The 18,900-nt window shown below is 41.8% G+C and overlaps 2 protein-coding genes across 2 annotated transcripts; both read left to right on the top strand.

The window, feature by feature from the left end:
- Positions 1 to 572: 572 nt before the first annotated feature.
- Positions 573 to 8,063, top strand: fnta (farnesyltransferase, CAAX box, subunit alpha). Its single transcript, XM_082547889.1, has 9 exons — positions 573 to 759; positions 2,359 to 2,444; positions 3,618 to 3,732; positions 3,972 to 4,076; positions 4,208 to 4,334; positions 4,583 to 4,731; positions 6,774 to 6,836; positions 7,047 to 7,239; positions 7,347 to 8,063. The coding sequence occupies exons 1-9, from the start codon at positions 635 to 637 to the stop codon at positions 7,512 to 7,514; spliced, it is 1,131 nt and encodes a 376-aa protein (XP_082404015.1). The 5' UTR covers positions 573 to 634; the 3' UTR covers positions 7,515 to 8,063.
- A 9,029-nt stretch (positions 8,064 to 17,092) lies between these two features.
- Positions 17,093 to 18,694, top strand: tmem271 (transmembrane protein 271). Its single transcript, XM_082509300.1, is given in 3 exon segments — positions 17,093 to 17,295; positions 17,383 to 18,334; positions 18,336 to 18,694. Coding segments are annotated over 2 exon segments (846 nt in total). The 5' UTR covers positions 17,093 to 17,295; positions 17,383 to 17,554; the 3' UTR covers positions 18,402 to 18,694.
- Positions 18,695 to 18,900: the final 206 nt, after the last annotated feature.

The following is an 18,900-nucleotide window of genomic DNA, read 5'->3' as shown; positions in this document are numbered from 1 at the left end:
GGCAGTCCTATAGACACAGCAGGAATCTAGAAACTAGTGGATGGTGTATTTTAATTAATGTGAACATTTCACACATTTAACTGATGAACACACACAGTTACAACTCCATCAGAAATTTAAAAGTCAGATGAGTTGTAACAGGTTGAAAACAAACATCCATAAACTGAGACTAAACTGTGACATGAAGACCAGCTGGAACAGTCACTGTGGGATTTGATAACTGAAAAGGTAGAAAAACCACTGACCTATGAATCATTCATACATAACAAGGCACCTAACTCAAGGAATGAACCAGTGTTTTGTCTACACAGGTGGCAAAAAACAATACTTGGATCTTTAGGCACTTTGTTACTAGCAGCCTTTTACAAAGTAACATTTGTTTCAGTTTCTTTAGTTGAAGCTACTGAAAAATAAATAGCACCGTTTGAAAGACAGCGTGGTATTTTTAAAATCATTTGCATAAACTTATCTCCATAAACTGGAGAAGTGTGGCTGTCTATTATTATTAGGTGATAATTAAGGAAAGAAAATCTCCATTTCCCAGCAGCACTTAAAGGCAACTTTTTCCGCTACACCGGATATGACGTTTTCTTTCTCAACGGAGCACAACTGCGATTAAGCTAACTAGTTAGCAATGTCGGACATTGAGGAAACAGTTGAATCTGTACAAGTTAACGAAGACAAAGAGTTTGATGTAGAGGTCGAGGAGCACATCGAGGATGAATTTGCTGTTGACCCGACTCGATACATATTTTACAGGTATTGTCTAGTTATCACTTTCTCTTTGGGTGGCTAACTTAGCTTTGGTCGCTCCTCTACCGGTGCTTAGTAACTACTCTGTAGCTCGTGTTTGTTATAACGCGGTAATGTTTGATAACTTATAGTTTAATACGAGTTTTGTTAGCAGCTGTCAAAAGTGCACTATAATTATCGTCTTTGTGATGGAAAGCCGGAGGAGTTGCGCTAACAACCCTCTTTCTAGTAGAAGGTTCAGCTCTGTACGTTTATTCTAGCCAATACCTTCAGAAAGAATAGTACCCAGGTTAATTTGGCGTCCTAACGTCACAGCTTGTCTTAATGATTTCAGTATAAAGTTAAACAGTTATCGCATTTGCAGTTTTTTTCCTTGCACAGAGGCTTTTTTTTGCCGCCCCCTCCAAAGTGTCAGATGACAATCAGCAGCATTGTAATGACTTTGCTGTTTGGGTTTTCTTTTACCCAAGAATAGGAGACCTCCTTGCTTATATGGCGGTCAGAAATGGCTGAAAAATGCATTGGTTGATCACAAAAACAGTGTACAAATTCCCCCCAAAGTAGTTAGCTCAGTCAGAGACATTATATCAAGAGATATAATACTCACAGAAGCCTGAATTGAATTTAGTCAAGTCAAGTCAAGTCAAGTCAACTTTATTTGTCAATTCTGCCACATGTACAGGACATACACAGAATAGAAATTGCGTTACTCTCAAACCCTAGTGATTAGAAAAATGCAAATAAAATAATTAAAAAGTAAAAATTTAAATAAATTTAAATAAATACAATACAATTTTACGTATAACAAAAAAAAAAGCTATGCAATATACAATATACAATATTCAAGTAAGAAGGCATAGTGGTGCAAAATAGGCAAATAGTGCAAATGGGGATTTAGTAGTGTACGGTAAGAGATAGTGTAACAACAAAGGCTTATGAGGTCCAATGCTTAAGCAGTCCAATGCTCCACAAAGTGACTGGAGCAGGCCAGTGAGTGCGTCAGAGAGTGAGTGTGTGTGTGTGTGTGACAGAGTTCAGTGAGACCGTGGTGGAGAAGAGGGGAGAGGGGGGCAGAATCGGGAGGGAGTTTAGCTTCCTGACAGCCTGATGGATGAAGCTGTCCTTCAGCCTGCTGGTCCTGGCCTGGAGACTTCGCAGTCTCCTCCCTGACGGCAGCAGCTTGAAGAAGCTTTGCATTGGGTGCGTGGGATCAGCCGCTATGCAAAGGGCTTTTTTAGTGAGACGGGTGCTGTAAATGTCCTGGAGGGAGGGGAGAGAGACACCAATGATCCTCTCTGCAGCTCTCACTATGCGTTGGAGGGTTCTATGACAGGACGCATTGCAGGCTCCAAACCACACAGTGATGCAGCTCGACAGGATGCTCTCGATGGTGCCTTTATGGGAGAATTTAGTGACAGCAGACGTGGTAGTAGTAAGTTTAATGGTTCTTAAAGCCTTATTTGTGGACCAAAAACTGGTGACTGGGCTGGTGATTATCTACAATATATTTGTTTCTAGATGGATCTTGGCCCTGTGTAACTAAATACATTAGCTACTGTCAGGCTGTACTGACAGTTAATCCACCTCCGTGTTTTTGTGTTTCAGAGACAGAAAGGAGTGGGCTGACCTGGAGCCTGTTCCACAGGATGATGGACCAAATCCTGTAGTGAAGATTGCCTACTCGGAAAAGTGTAAGATTGCTAGTGAACCATGGAAGGCTCATAGGGAATTGCAAGACAGCAAGGAAGTGGGTAGAGGGAAAGGTCACTGCAAGATATTATACGTCTAAGTCAGGGGTGTCAAACTCAAATACACAGTGGGCCAAAATTCAAAACTGGATCAAAGTCGCGGGCTAACATTAATATTCATTGAAAAAAAATCTTCCTCCAAATATAACAATGAATCTTTTCTTATGGACTCAAACAAGTTTTGCTGAAAAACTGAATATGGAACAAGCAAAGCTTAATACTAAACAATATATATAACTTATATAAACGTATATATAACTTAATATTGCACATATGCAAAATCAAAATTCCAATTAAATAACACATCAGTGGAATTCATTTCTTAAATAAAAAATGTATTTGCAGGCTTCTGAATTAAATTTTATCATTTATCAAATTTTCATCATGTTCTCCCACCTGTTCAGAAAGCTCCTGTTTTCTGCCTTTCTTTTTGCCATTTTGGGATAGGTAGCATGGCAGTATTTGCATGGTTGCTATGACTATGGTCAACAGAGGAGAGGGTGCTAATGGGTCCTGTCATGACTGACGTGCCAAAACACCAACAGAGCATTCTGGGACTTGTAGTATTAGCAGTACATGCACTGTATAATACCGGCAGGCCAACTCTAATAGTAATTTTGTATGGCTTCGTGGGCCAAATGTAATTAGGCTGCGGGCCAAATTTGGCCCACGGGCCAGAGTTTGACACCTATGATCTAAGTAGTCATCTTCATCCTGTCATGAAACCATACGATGGGGCTCAAGTGATCACTGAAAGGTTTTATGATTATGACAATGACAGCAAATATCATTTGCTGTTTGGGACATTTTTGACTGCCAGTACCCTCATCCTAATTTGTAAAAATACCAAAGTAGGGTTTTTTTTTTGTTTTGTTTTTTTTGTTTGTTTTTTTTTGGAATAATGGTGTTCTATGCCTCCAGGAGATTTCCAAACACTTGGAGAATCATTGCCGTACTGGTGGCACCTGGCTTCCTTGCTGTACTTTCCTTCCTTTAGGCACATTATGTTGTTTTTTCCGTTAATATGCCACTTGTCTGTTAAAATCCAAACTATTTCAGATGAAATATGATTGCAGAAGGATTTCATATCTAATGTTCACGTCTTTCTTCCAACAGTCTCAGATGTCTACGACTATTTCCGTGCCCTCCTAAAGAATGATGAAAAAACTGAGCGGGCTTTCGCTCTGACTGCAGATGCCATTGACCTAAATGCTGCAAATTACACTGTCTGGTGAGCATTTTGCCTGCTGGAAAAGCAGTGCTGATCTTTTGATGTTGTAGCATTTACACATAATGGGAAAAAGAGCAAAGGAGATGACATTCATAGTTAAGTAGTACTGTTTATAGGTACAGTGCCTCAGGCCAGTCACAATTTTAAAACTGCATCAGAGTATAAAATGTGTTTGTTTTGTTTAGAAATGAGTGTCTTCTGTGAAAATGTAATCTAACATATGCTGTGGTACTGTCCAGGCACTACAGGCGAGTACTCCTGCAAGCCCTGTCGAAGGACCTAAAGGAGGAGATGAAGTACATTACTAACATTATTGAAGAGCAACCCAAAAACTATCAAGTCTGGTAAGTGCATTATGTGAATTTATCCAGAGCACATAGAGAGGAGAGTGGGAGTGGGACATTCCTAAAACGACTCAAGTTTAATGAAAAAGTTGGAAGATAAGGACGGCTTTCTAAACTCCCTTCTGCTCCAGGCATCACAGACGTATGGTGGTCGAGTGGTTGAATGACCCCTCGGAGGAACTCCAGTTCATCGCAGACATTCTCAGCCAAGATGCAAAGAACTACCACGCTTGGCAGCACAGACAGTGGGTCATCCAGGTAGGTGTTGCTCTCGGCAGAGTTTGGCTCCAAAGCTGAGGAACGAGATCCAGTTCTCCTCCCACAGCGACGCTCTCTGCCAGACTGACTCCTTCACTGATTAATTTGGTTGGCTGTTTGTGTGTAGTTCGAGTCCCTCTGTGGTCAGTATTTGTATCATGTAATGCGAGGCAATGCACGACACAAACGCTGCACTATGTAACCGCATAAACGTGTTGGATGCCAGCTTAGTTTTCTTTGTACCCCAGGAGTACAAACTGTGGGACAACGAGCTGGAGTTTGTGGAGAATCTGTTGGAGGAAGATGTGAGGAACAACTCTGCATGGAACCAGAGGCATTTTGTGATTTCTCACACTACAGGCTTTTCAGATCCAGCTGTAGTGGAGAGAGAGATTCAGTAGGTGCTTTTTTTTCTTGCATTTTTCTAGTGTTGTTTAATTAATTGTAATGTTTAATTGGTGAGGAAATATTAGGTTTATTATATTAAAAATCATCCAGTGCCTCACAGCTGACCCCATTAGGTTCAGTAATGTTAGTATATTTAGTGGAGGCTTGAAATTTTTTACCTTCATACGTGAATTCTTAAGTAAGAACTGAGGCGCTAAAAATGTTTGATCGGTGTGACAAGTCCAAACTATTATTTATAACATGTAAACCCCAGTGTGGTTTCTCCAGTTCATGACCGCAACCTACACTGATGTGTGTTAAAATATGATTGTGTTAGAATTTGTATTTTGACACAAAAATGAGCAGAGCTAGAAGATCTAAAACATGGATAAAAATGAGACTTTTATTATCCTACAGTTTGTTTTGATCATTCACCCATTCCACATGGTGACAAGTTTACCCAAAATGCACTTTCAGAGGTTTCCTCCATTGACTTATCAGACAAAATTAAGGGTACCAGTGCATGTTAGAGTGGTTGTAAAGTTGATTTTCAATTTTTCCCGGAGCATAAATATGTTTTCTAGCCTTGAAAATGTCGTGTGGCTAGCTCCTATACTTGGCTGACCCCTCCAAAAATAATCTAACTGATTGCCTTTAACTACTTCACTCGATCTATACATTTTCTTTAATATGTCTTGGTTTCATAGTCTCTTGTTTAATTTTTGTGTAATTACACAACAGCAGTGTAGCACTGTTTATTCATTAGTTTAGACAGGCAGGAGTAAGATAATGATCCCCTCTCAAATAAAATGGAGCAATTTGTAATATTTAAAGACAATCAGTGTTTATCACTCTTGTATTGCACAAATTCAATAGAGAGTAACCTGCTCATGAATGACCAACAGCAAAACAGTTTGAAACTCAGTCTGTACTAGAGATGGTCAATAATCTGCTTCAGCGTAAGAGCTCTGCTGTTCTAACATCAAGGTAAATACAGCCCTGAGCAACTAAACTGTAAACATAATGGAACAAAGATGGAACTACTCGGTTTGACATCGTGACAACTTTAGCAAAAATAACTTGAAGCAGTTGTTTTCTGTTTTCAGTCTCTCACATTGTTGTGAATTAATTTTGGCCCACTCTTCTTTACTGTGACTGGAGCATTGCACCGCCTTAATTCTTTTCTTTTTCAGCTATTCAGTTGTAGATTGGCTTCTGTGCTTGGGATCACTGTCCTGTTGTTTGACACAATATCAGCCAAACTTTGGCAAACGGGCTCACATTTAACTCTAGAATACTTTGATATACAGAGGAGTTCATAGTCCACTCAATAAGTGCAAGGTGCCTGGGTCCTGGGTCACAGTTAGCATGAGGTGTTTGTTTTGGTTTTACTCTCAGTAACTTTAACATGTTTTTTGCACTTGGGTGTTTTTGGAATTTCTGCTGGGATATCCACCGCTCCAGTTGTTTTAGTGTGCTATAGGAATGTCAAAAACTCAAGATTTAGTCATTAAAATCACTTCTGACAACTTCTGACTCTCTCTCTGTCTCTGTCTCTCTGTCTCTGTCTCTCTGTGTGTCTCTCTCTCTGTCTCTCTCTCTGTCTCTCTCTCTGTCTCTCTCTCTGTCTCTCTCTCTCTCTGTCTCTGTCTCTCTGTGTCTCTCTGTCTCTGTCTCTCTCTCTCTCTGTCTCTGTCTCTCTGTGTCTCTCTCTCTCTGTCTCTGTCTCTCTCTCTCTCTCTGTGTCTCTCTCTCTCTGTCTCTGTCTCTCTGTGTCTCTCTCTCTCTCTCTCTCTCTCTCTCTCTCTCTCTCTGTGTCTCTGTCTCTCTCTCTCTCTCTCTCTCTGTCTGTCTGTCTCTCTCTCTCTCTCTCTCTCTCTCTCTCTCTCTCTCTCTGTCTCTCTCTCTCTCTCTCTCTCTCTCTCTCTCTCTCTCTCTCTCTCTCTCTGTCTGTGCAATATGAATACATACATGTTTCTGTACCCTCAGCATTGTTCCTGCTTCAGTTGTGCAGTTGCATTCATTTTTCTGCTGTTCTTCCCTTTGTGTCAGATATTGCCTGAACCAGATCAGGAAGGCTCCCCATAATGAAAGTGCATGGAATTATTTGAAAGGGTAAGATGCAAATCACAGTGTAAATGATCCTATGTGTGTTTACCTGTAAGGCCCAAACATGCTGACATTTTCTCACTAGAATATTTCACCGTGCCATCCTAAGACATTCAATATATAGCACGCTACAGGGAGCTTGAGAAATGGTTATTAAAAATGGAAAAGCTCACTGCCAGTATCCTCTCTTATTTCCTTCTTTTTTTCCCCCCCAAGGATGCTGCAAGACCGAGGTCTGTCATCTCAGCCAGGTCTGCTGGAGAGGGTGCTGGAGCTAAAGGAGACACATTGTTCACCTTACCTGCTAGCATTTCTGTTTGATTGCTATGAGGATGCCTTAGAGAACATCGCCCAAAAAGAAAAGGTAGAAGAGGAGGAGCAAAAGGAAACTTTAAGAAAGGCTCTAGAAGTAAGTCCTTAGGCATACTTAGAAATAAAAGTTTGCACCCCAATGTTGTTCTTGTCAAACTCGAGATCTGAAACAATGTTGTTGTGCTTTGTTGTCTTCCTTTGAAGATTTGTCAACTACTGGCACAGGAGAAGGACACCATCCGTAAAGAGTACTGGGAGTTTTTGGGACGTTCTTTAAGGAACAAATATGGAAACGGTACTCTCTCTGATGAGCCCATGGCAGAAAATCCTGAGCCATCCATCTCAGCATCACAGTCGCAGGAGGCTAGCTAGGTCTCCTGGGGACTCGCACCATTTCCACTCCCTGCCCTGCTTCATCGCTGCCCTGCTGTCCGCAGAATCAACTCCTGGAGCTTGATATTACTGTAAATGGCTATAATTTATATTGCTGAACAAGGTTTGAGAAATAACCACAGACAAAAGGTCACCTAGAGTCTGAAATACACGTGACAGCTACATCAGAAAGTCTTTAAAAAATGAGGGAGTTAACCTGGAAGTGAGTCTTTTAGCCAGGTTTAGATTTAGATTCATTAACTGGTTGTTCTTTTTCTTTGTTTCAACTTGAATATGTGTATGTATGTTGTCATGGATTCAGCTGCACCCCTGTGAGTGTGACATTTACGTTGTTTTACAGCTTTTTGTTATTTTTAATTCATGGAACTGACGCGTTAGTGAGCAGACTTCAAAGTAAGACTTCATTTGGACTTCTGGTTACAAAACGCATTTTTCACATAAATATAAAGGAGAATATTTGGTTTGAACGGGGAATTCATCTGCTTGTGTTTAAGGAAAGATGAGAAATATAAGTTTGGAATAACAGCAGTGACATGTTGTGTTGTCTTTTTTTGTTTTTTTGTGGGAATGAAGCAAGTTGAGATTAAAAGCAGTCATGTGCTGCTGCTTATTTTCAAATCTATGCTGCTTCCTTTAAATGAGACACTTTTTAGTTTGATTTTTTTTGTGTTTGGTCCTCTGAACTTTGCAGCCTGTGTATCGACACTCGCAGCCTCATGTCCTGACCTCCCTTGGAGCGAGGAAATGGATTTACTCCACTCGATGCAGCTGTTTCTACTTCTGCTGACACTACAACACAATCTGTCCCCTTACAGCCTCTGACCGAGCAGCCAGTGTTCCAGCTGTGCGTAATTACAGCTTCTGTGCATCGTTGACATTAGAGCAGCGCTGCTTGCGTAGTGTGGCGAACCCTGTGATCAGCACGGTCACGTCATCAGCGCTTGGCAAACGAGTGCAGTGGGTGCCCATTCAAAGAGAGTGAAACCCAGGTTACTGTTATTGCTACAATTTATAGGTGATTGCTAAGCATGTCGCATTCAGGCAATCAGGATCATTAATGTGTGCGTGTGGATGAGATTGTGCCTTGAAAATGTGGCTGTTCAGAACTGTCAGATTTTAAAAAATCAAAAGAACTACAGTGCTTTGCAAAAGTTTGAGTCTATACAGAACAGACAAGTTGGCAAAAAAAACCCATTTATATCTTTAATCACTTTTTACTCGCAGCTGCATTTCTGCCAGTCGTGTTGTGAATCTCATCCAAGTTGATGGATTTATAAACATAGTAAAAGTACCATCTGTAAAGCATGTGACTGGCAGCAGCTTCATTCTTCAGCATGACAATGATTCCAAACACACTGACAATGCAGTAGAAAGATACCTGGATAGAAAAGCACACAATTGGAACAGTCAGTCATGGATTTGCCTCCTCAGCGTCCGGACCCCAACATTACTGAAGCAGTGTGGGATCATCTTTACAGCACAGAACAAAAAAGCAGCCAACATCCAAAGAAGAGCTCTGAATGTCCTTCAGGAAGCCTGGAGAACTATTCCTGAAGACTACTCAAGGTAAATACAGGACAGCTTAGCTAGGAGGTGGTCAAACTAAATATTGACTTTCACACTTATTGGAACTGTATAAACTCTGTTTTTGCCTTAGATACTGTATTTCACGTGTTTCAATAAACTGTTACCACCTTCTCCCCATTTTCATAGCAAAACAAAGAAATGAGGATGGCTCAAGACTTTGGACAGTACCGTATATATGTTTAGTCTGTAAGTAATTTGTAACAGGAAATTAAGGGCAATGACTACATCATATTAAAAAATAAACAAAATGCAATATGTCTATATTAAATAAAGAGAGTGGTTTTAGATGAAATGTTCAAACAGATACAGTTGTTTGGCCGGCCCTTTTTTTACACCCTTCAAAAGTGTCTCTGAGGGTTAAGACCTGATTTTAGGGTTAAAGCTTTGAATAAAACGTTGGGGATGCATGCCCTCACAGCAATAGCCAAGCAAACAGACCTCTGTGTGTATGTTTGCTCCTTCCTCTACTCACAGAATGAAGCAGGAACTCTTTGGGGAAATTCTGGTAGTAGAAAACAACTTTCATCCAAAATGTGACAACCACTCATTTAAACTACCTGAAACTTGGCACCGTACTTACTCGGGTCCCTGGCAATACACCCACAAAGTTTTAAGTGCAAGGAAATGAAAGGTGCTTGCAATAGGTGAAGAACAGGCTTACAGTTTCCACTTTTTTTGCTTAACAAAAAAAATGAGTCTTTCTAACTTTGGGCCAATCTGCAGGACAGTAAAAGAGCTGCCAAGTTAAACCAGGCAACAAGACAATCCCAGCAGCTGAGTATGCATATTAGCCACATTGTTTCAACTTATTAAGCAAAACAGATCAGGTACCTGCTGCATCACTTCCAGCATTGTTGAATGAGAGTGCTCCCTAGTGGTTAAACCCAGAACAAAAAACAAGCAGGGGTTCCAGGCAGTGTGTAATTAAAATACTAATTAAACCCAGCACAAGTCCAAACAAACCGCACACTGTTAAATACAGGTGAAGCAGACAGAAGGCCTGCAGCCAAACATTTGCCTTCTGTTTCGGTGTCCATATGCTATGTCCAGAACAGCAGTTGTGGTAAAGGCTTGTGGAGCCACTGTCTACTTTTTAAAAATGCAAGCACAGACACAGTGGATTAACAGGAGACCGCTGTATCCATGTAGAGTCCTGGACGAGGTCCAGATTGGTTCTGAGACATCTGCTTCTTTTAGTGGAAAAGGAAAGGCGGCTAATCCTGTGTGGGATTCTGCAGCCTCTCTGTTCATCAAGGCACCAGCCACGTGTTGGTTTTACATCAAAACATCAGAGAACTGATATTAAGCACAAGTAGGATTTTTCTTTTTCCTTGCGTGTGCACATGAATGTTGTATTGTTACAATGTAATACAAAACAGGAAACAGACTTGTGACATTTCTGTCACTGTTTTATCACTTCTGGAAAACACAAGTTGAATGTGTAATCATTTTCCCCTGCAGCGTGAACATCTGAAAATAAAGTCTGGAAAGTTAAAAAATGAAAAGACTATAGAGAAAATCAATGAAAGTCAATGAATGAATTAAGTAAATGTGTAAAAAGTAGAAAAATGGAAAAATGCTCCACCAGTCCTGGCAGATCAGCTGATGTCTTGCCATAGACACTGATAGCTCAGGTTACATCCTACCAACGTGTTGGTTATTTAAGTCACCAAATGTCCGTCTCAGTCTTAAAAATCATTTATCAGTCAGACTCTAATTGCAGGCATTTTCATAAATTGTGTTGCATTTTCAGATGCACAAAACTAATTGGACAAACTAATGTAATTGTAAGTATAAGGATGTTTTTAATAACTGGATGAACATTAGTTGCAATCAGTGGATGTCTAAAGCTGACATTACCATGAAAACAACAATCCTCAGCTCCCCATGAAACCACTCCTCGGTCTATCGTCTAGTTGTTTGAGCCTCTGAAAATGATGCACTATGTATAAAAGTGTCTCTAATTCTCAAACAGTTAATAGAGCACTTTTATGAAGCTCCTTGAATTCAAGCTGAAGGTCTGCACTTCAATCACACATTGATTGTTAGATTTAAAGCCACTGTGGTGGGGTACAGAAGCACAATGACAACATAATGTATCGCTGTCCAATGATGATCCTGTGGATTTAACTGTATGTGTTTTTATTCATGCCTGCTCAGCGCTGTGCTGCTCTCAGAACAGCACCAAGCTGCCAAATATAGATTAAATTAAGTAGAAAAAATCTTCTTTTGACTGGAGTGATTCTCCTCTAAATTAACTGATGCTCACACCACCAAGTAGACTTATCTACCATTATATATGCAATTAAAGAACGTATCTCGCAGTTAACTTGCACTGTGAGGAAACAAAAACATCTGTAAAGTGGCCACTGAATTAGAACCAATGGTGTGTAGTGTTAGTCTCCTTTACAGCACTATAAAACTGTTTTTCCTCACTGCACCCTTGAAGCTCTCAGCCTTCCAAAAATGCTAAATTTGCTGCTGTAAACCTGACTGTCATTTCTTTATTCAGTTACGAACAGTAATGTGTGTCTAACGCTAAAAATGATGTTACATGTACATCTAATCCTTCCTAATCCAGAAATCCTGGACCACAAAACTGGACTCATCTTCAGCTGGTGGCGTAAAAGCAGCTCGAACATCAAAGTGAGGAAGTGCATAGAAAAACACATTTTTAATCAGGTCACATTTGAAGAATCCTTCTGAAGTCACAAAGGCCGGCTACGAGCGTTGTCTCTTGAGCATCTTGCAGTCTCGGGAGAAAGCCTAAGGTCAGCTGTCTGCCCTTTTCTATACGCTCTGCCTGCGTGGTGCTGGTGCAGTAATTCCTTCCACCTGCATCTCTGTTCTCTAACAGCCTCATATTTAAAGTCTCTTAAATGTCTGATGCAGTTTCCTTATATAAAGATGTGGACTACAAGACAGAAGGAAAACCCCGGATTGGGTGTAGCTTCTCCTAAGTCCTCTGTTGCATCATTTTAAATGATTCCACACAGTTTTATTATTTGGTGACACTTCTGCACTCAATTTATCTGGTAATGAAAAACATTTACTACCTCTGGCTACAACGGTTTTGAAAAGAACGAGCGGAAAGACCCTCATTTGTTCTGTGAAAGAAACCGAGTAGGAGGATTTTGAATATTTTAAAATGATCAGCGACAAAGATGCTTTGTGCAAACATAACAATATCAAAGTGATCTGCAGCATAATTTTGCAAATACACTCCATTGTGGAGCAGTGTTTTCACTTGCATTTGGACGATGCTATCATCTTGAGCAGGACTTTATTTGTATTCTTTGGATGCCTGAAATAAACTCCTACGTAGACTGTGCTTTACCCTCACATGCAACCCTCATCATTACATTGCCTCTTTCCTTCACCTCCTCCTCACTAATGAATCTCACTAATGTAATCTGATCATCATCGTTACCATCGCCATCATCTGTATGGATTTCCATTAACATAAATACCACTATAAATCTTCTTTAAGGTTCAGCACAACAATTTCAGCGATGATGCTAAATGGGGAAGAATTATACTTACAGTATTAACAGGTTTCAGTGTGTGCTCCCTCCAGTCCAGCCAGTCAGTGCCTGAATTATTTATAATTTACCTTGTTATTTTTCATTTGTTTACATATTTTAGCACAACACGCATTCGTGATTTAAGCCTGTGTATTTCCTGGCTTGAAAAGTGAAAATGTTTCTTGGTACCTTAACTCAAAGAAAAATCTACTTTGCAGTTCTTTGATTAAAAGTCAGAGGAAACTAAATATATATGCAGTTGTGCAGTGAAGGGTATAATTAGATGAAGCAGCGCTAAATTAAATGACCAGGGGAAAGGTTTGAAGTTAAATTGACTTTTGATTCAGATTAAATTATAACAATGGTGCTATTAACATCGGGAACATCAGAAGGAATAGTGGTGATGCTGGTGGTTACTTTTCACACATTCATTTCTGACTTTATTGTTAATAAAATAAGTTTCCCAAAGACTGAGATTCTCCTCGAAATAAAACAATCCAAGTGCAACTTTAAGGGTAATGGTACTCTTAACCAAGGTCAATAAGTCAGGAAGTACCTTAGAGACTCATTATTTCAGTGAGATGTTATTTTCCATAAAGTGCCAAAAGTGCCCACAAATCTCACTTAAAGCTGCTTTGTTGTCATTTCTGGCCACAAGGGGGCAGTAGCTCAACCTCGAAACTGCACTACAGCAGCTAGCTCCATATATTTGATATGGCAGGGTTTTTTTTTATTACACTAGATGCCCTACCTGTCCCCTACCTATGATCAAACCAGGGATATTATGCTTGTTAGATACTATCCTGTGGAGCCTCTAATCCTGATATGAAGTTCATAAAAATCAAGCAGGAAACAGAAGGAAAGGGATAAATAAGTTCAAACTTCCACTTTGATGGAATCATTTGGACCTCATCTTCAGCCGCGCCTGCTCGTATGTTTTGGCATCTACAAAAGCTAAATGGCATTTCTTTGCTGCTCCTCAGGCTTTATGCACAATCATCCAACCTCTGCACCTTGTATTTTACACAGTAAAGCCCCGCACAAACACACATACACAAACACCCAAACCCCTCGAAACTGACCTCCAGTGATGCCAACAAACACAAAACCCATTTTAAATTAAATGCTTTCTATTTTCCTCACGCGCCCACACACACACACACACACACACACACACACACACACACACAACAATCTCATATATTCCCTTAGTGATAGACTAAACATTATTTGATTTAAGGAGTATTCAGCTTTATCGCTGGAACTCTTTTCTTGGTCTTGTTGTAAGGGATATCATTATTTGGAGTCGAGCCCAGTGTCTGCACACAGATCTGTTTGTCTACACTGGGTTCTCGCTCTGTTCATCAGGTAACATTTGCTGCTTTTGTTTTCAGTCTGTTTCGGGTGGGTACTGGAAGCCCACAGTGGGTTTATCTGAGGTTTTCTGCTGGCAACATGAAGCAGCAGCAGCTCTAAAGAAAGTCAATAAGAGAAGAAGCTTCACGCTGGCAAATGAAAATTACTCGAAAAAAAAGCAAGTGATATCCTCCACGCGGTCATTTGATACACTGTTGATATGAATACTATGATAATCTCACCAGCTGACTGCCTCACTTCTCTGTTCCTAATGCTCCCGCCCATTTGACAAACCCTGTCCCCTGTCTGATCTAGGTCTGACAGGTTTTCACCCTTGGTATTGAATTTATTTTTCAGAGTCAGTTCCTCTTTAGAAGAAACATTGTTTGAGTCCCTCCCAGCTCCAGCCATCAACAGCAGCGGCTGCTTTAGATTCATTAATATTTATAGGCTAACACAGGATTTTACAGGCCGACCTGTCGCGGCTGTTGTAACTGCTGCTGTAAAACTGCATCTTAGATGCCGAAGCACTCCCTTCACAGCTGACTCTTGGCACAGCTGAAGCAATCGAGCCTAAATGCTCACACACACGCACACACACAGAACGACTTGTAGTGATTTAAGTTGAAAATCTGCTCTTGGAGGAGAAGGCTGATTTATTATTATTATTGTTATAATGCTGGGGATCTATCTGCAGTTCTTTGTGTGGCATTTTCCCCTATAAACCATATAGTAATCACATTCAGACAGCCCTGTACATTAAAATGAAGCCAATTTCAGGTCTTTCTGCCATGTAGGTGAGAGGTGATCTTACCCATTAAGGTTAGAGCCACTTTCCCCTTCAATAACAGTGTCTTCCAGGTCTGTGACCATGAGGGAAATGGTCTGTGTTATGGAGGTGAGCAGGGCTCACCTTGTGCCCTGATGAAAGACATATGCTATTAACAACCTCTGCCTCATCACTTTTATCGGGCAATTGAATCCAGTAGTTTTCCTTCACATTAAAGTGCATGCTCCTTACCTGTGGCTGCTCACACTGTGAGTGAAGTGAAGCCATTTTCTGTGATGCCCTGGTCCAAGTTTATTTGTATAGCTCTTAATCACAGTTACAAAAGGCTTTGCAACGCCCACATTATGGAACAACAAATGTGAAAAATGGGTTTGAATCTGCTGCCACACAAAGCATGGCTCAAATACAATGCTTTAACAGCAGGAAGGACTCAGAGCTGTGGGTTTTATTGCTCATGTATGGACTGGATAAGAAGTGACAGAGAGACTCGTTAAGCAGTGGGTTATATGCTCCCCAGGAAACTTTGAGCCTCAGACGCTTCGTTTTCTGTGTTTTGATTCTCCAGTTTTTGCCCCTTTATTGCTTCAGTTTTGTATCTACGCCTGTGGTGACTGGGCCAGTCAGTCAGGTTGTTGCTGCTGATGGTGTCAACATCACTGAAACACACTGCCAGCAAGCAAGCCTGCCAATCAATCAGCCAATCAGCAGCTTATCAGCTCATCATTCACAGCATCTTTTCTTATCTGCAAACCTATGCAAAGTAGTAATGACCTAATTAGAGTGACACTCACACTTGCTGGCAGCTGTGCTGGTACAGTCAATGAGGTGGCTCATTGTGATGAATGGTTGGGCGACGCCTTTCCCTGGTGGAATTCTCCCACCTGCACTCGTCAAACATTTGGTTAATTAAGTCAAGAACTCGCGCTCGTCCGCTGAGTTTTCACAGCCAGATAAAATGAAGTGGAAACAACTCAGCTCCAAGAACCGGCAATGTTTTACAGCAGGTCACACAGTTGAATCATTTTGCATATCCTTGAACTTTTTCACGAATTTTTTTTTTTTTTACATTTCATTATTAGCCAGCTCCGATTCAATGACACCAATTTGTTTTCACTAAATGAATGTCACTCGGGCACTTTGCTCCCGAAACTCCAGCCTCAAATGCCATTGGCATGAAATTTTATTGTGATATTTACTTTGCTCATGGATGACAAAGATGATAAATCTTAGTGACCGCAGTGGTGTCATATCTCCACGCTTTAGTGCCAAAAATGTTTTTGGGTTTTAGGTAATAAAAATGACTCAGCATATATTTGGATTCGTTATCATGAAATCTGGTTACATGATTACACACACACACACACACACACACACACACACACACACACACACACACACACACACACACACACACAAATAAATCTCGTAAAGATTGTCTTAACATATTTTCAACATATGAATTAGAAGAATGTCTCTTTCAGCTGCCTGCTCTATTTATAATGACTATGTACTCTATTAGACTTCACACTCAAACATTTACTTTTACACTGTGGGCTGTAGCTTCTGTTGGGCATTGCAGCATGGACTTTGGATGACTCATACAGTATGTCTTTCTACATTTGTTTTAAGACTGAAATGCTGCCTCTAACCAGTTATCCACCCTGCAACGCTCCTGTAAAGGTTGTCTATGGTGAAGTCTGGAGCCTCTCTCAACCACCATTAAAATACGAGACGTTTATAGTTTTAAAGCTCCATTAGAAATGTGAGGAGAGATGCTGTGGACTCCAATCAGCGGCCGTCTGGCCTCCTGGTTTGGATGTTTCAGCACCGCGGACAGCACACAGCCTCGCTCAGCTCCTCTCGTCTTATTGATGCTTGATGAATTGTGATTTTCCGGAAAGATCTGCCTGACAAAAACAAGTCCTAGGACTTGTTTTTGCAGTCACTCCTGGTGGGCTTTTCGTTTTTTTATTTAGCTCATATTAAGAATAAGAGGATTATTTTGTTTCCGCCAAAAATCAGTTTAGTAACAGGAACACAGGTTACCGCTCGCCTAAATTAAATTTCCTCACCTCGCAGTCACTCCTGCAGAGGTGAACTGACTACGAGCCTGAGGGTTTGAAGTGCGTGTATAAAAAAAGAAAAAAGAAATCATTTCATATTCCCGAACACCAGTCGCGCTCACGATTGTTTTGATCACCCACCAAAAGTCGCTCACTCGCCTTTCCATTTAACACAACGTCACTGTAAAGTCTCTACGTGGCACCTCGGGCACACTTATAGCCCCTGTAGGAGTGTTCTTGGGGCCTGCGGGTCATTGGTCAACAGGACGCTCGAGCATCTCCGGCTGTAGCAGCCGCCTCCTTCTCTGCCACAAAACCCCGCACACGGCATTCAAGCCGGAGACTTGGCGGACTGCACTCTCTCGTCAGGAGGAAAAAGGAAAAGCAACATAAAAAAACTTTTGCTTGGGAGTGAGATGGGCGGCTATAGCTGATCTTGGGTAACGCGATCATTGGCTGTATGGATTATCGATAAGTGCAGTGAGGAATGCGTTCTTGTCATTAATTATTTATATATTCCTGTAAAGCGGCGGGCATGCGAGAGAGACGCCGCAGCGGCGAGGATCGCCCGCTCTGAACCGGAGGAGTCACCGGCAGATGATGTCCCGATGTGAGAGTGCTTCCAGAGGAGACGGAGGAGAGGACGCAGGAGGATGAAGAGCGGGGGAGAGGGATCGAGAGCGGCAGAGGTGGAATATAATGAAGTTGAGTGGGAAAGGGCTGTGCACCGTCCTCTCCAGCACCCTCCTCTTCGTGTGCGCCCTGAGCGAAGTTGTCGTTGGATTAAGATGCGTTTCGTTGGGATCTACGGTGAAAGCGCATTTCCACCTCGGCTCCACAGCCGGGGCTTTCTACTCCGGGCTACTTGTGGGAATCGGGCAGGTCATGCTGGGAACCGCGCTGGTGTGTTGCACGGACAAGCCCGGCTGCAGGAATTTCTTTCTCCTCGGTGTTGTGGTCTTCTTGTTGGGGGTCCTCACCGCCTTCTCTGGCGCGGTGGTGGACGGGGACACGGCTTCTCTGGTGGAGAGGAAATATTCCCATTACTGCTTCCACTCTGTGGTGTTGAACCCTGCCTGCGAGCAGCTGAGGGATTACCAGCGGAGTTTGGTCATCTCCACTGTTCTCAGCACGTTGGAGTGCCTCCTCGGGCTCATCAACCTGGTGATCATCAAAAGGTACAAAACAGCGCAGTTTTCTAGGAGCAGACAGTGTCAGAGGCAGAGCGCCGGGGCGATCATCTTCAGCGAGGAGCGGGACTGCTCCTCGGCGGATTTCCAGCCGGTGTCTTACATCAACCTGGGTGTTTTTGGTGTGTTTGACGAGACAGGTGCAGAAGTGCAGTGCGGGGGACACCCGTCAATCGAACTGCCGGGATACTCGCCCACGGACCCGGAGCTCAATCATTGCTTCCCTTTCTCCTACCCGCTCCCCAGTGAACTGCCACCCGCATACGAAGACATTTTCCCCGCTGAGGCATGCAACACATAGCCGCTCTGGAGCAGCGCTTCCCTCTGCTGTGACAATCAATGACTTTACGCTTTAAAAAAAAACAACAACCCCTTCCTCTTCCTCCTCCAACAACCCAACAAAAAGCAGTAAGTTACACAGGAGGACGGCGGAGTGGATTTTGTTTTCGCCTCATTCCTTCTCACTTTTCTTTTACCTCTGCCTATGCTTATGTTCAACATCATCAATCAGACTGATGTAGATAAACACATCATCCAGGGCCAGACAGTGCAGGCAGATCAAGGCCCATAAAACGCAACAGCTTGCTAATATAACAAAAAGCAGAGTTTGTGTTCTGAATGTTTGCTGTTAACGTTTTTACCTGTGAATAAACTGTATTTAACCTCACCTGACGTCATGGAGCTGCTGGCAGTTTAGATTTTGTGCTGGTGTGTTCACTCTAAACTTCGAGCCTAAAGGTTGCGGGCAGACCTCCTCCAGACTCCGAGGATAGCTGGTGGAGCGTAATTAATGAAAGTGTCATGCACATCAATCCAAACGGTAATTTTATAAAATCACGAGAATTCATGTAATCC

Source organism: Aulonocara stuartgranti, assembly GCF_965226115.1.
Source record: "Aulonocara stuartgranti genome assembly, chromosome: 2".
Classification (NCBI taxonomy): Eukaryota; Metazoa; Chordata; class Actinopteri; order Cichliformes; family Cichlidae; genus Aulonocara; species Aulonocara stuartgranti.
This window is presented reverse-complemented; position numbering and strand designations above follow the sequence as displayed.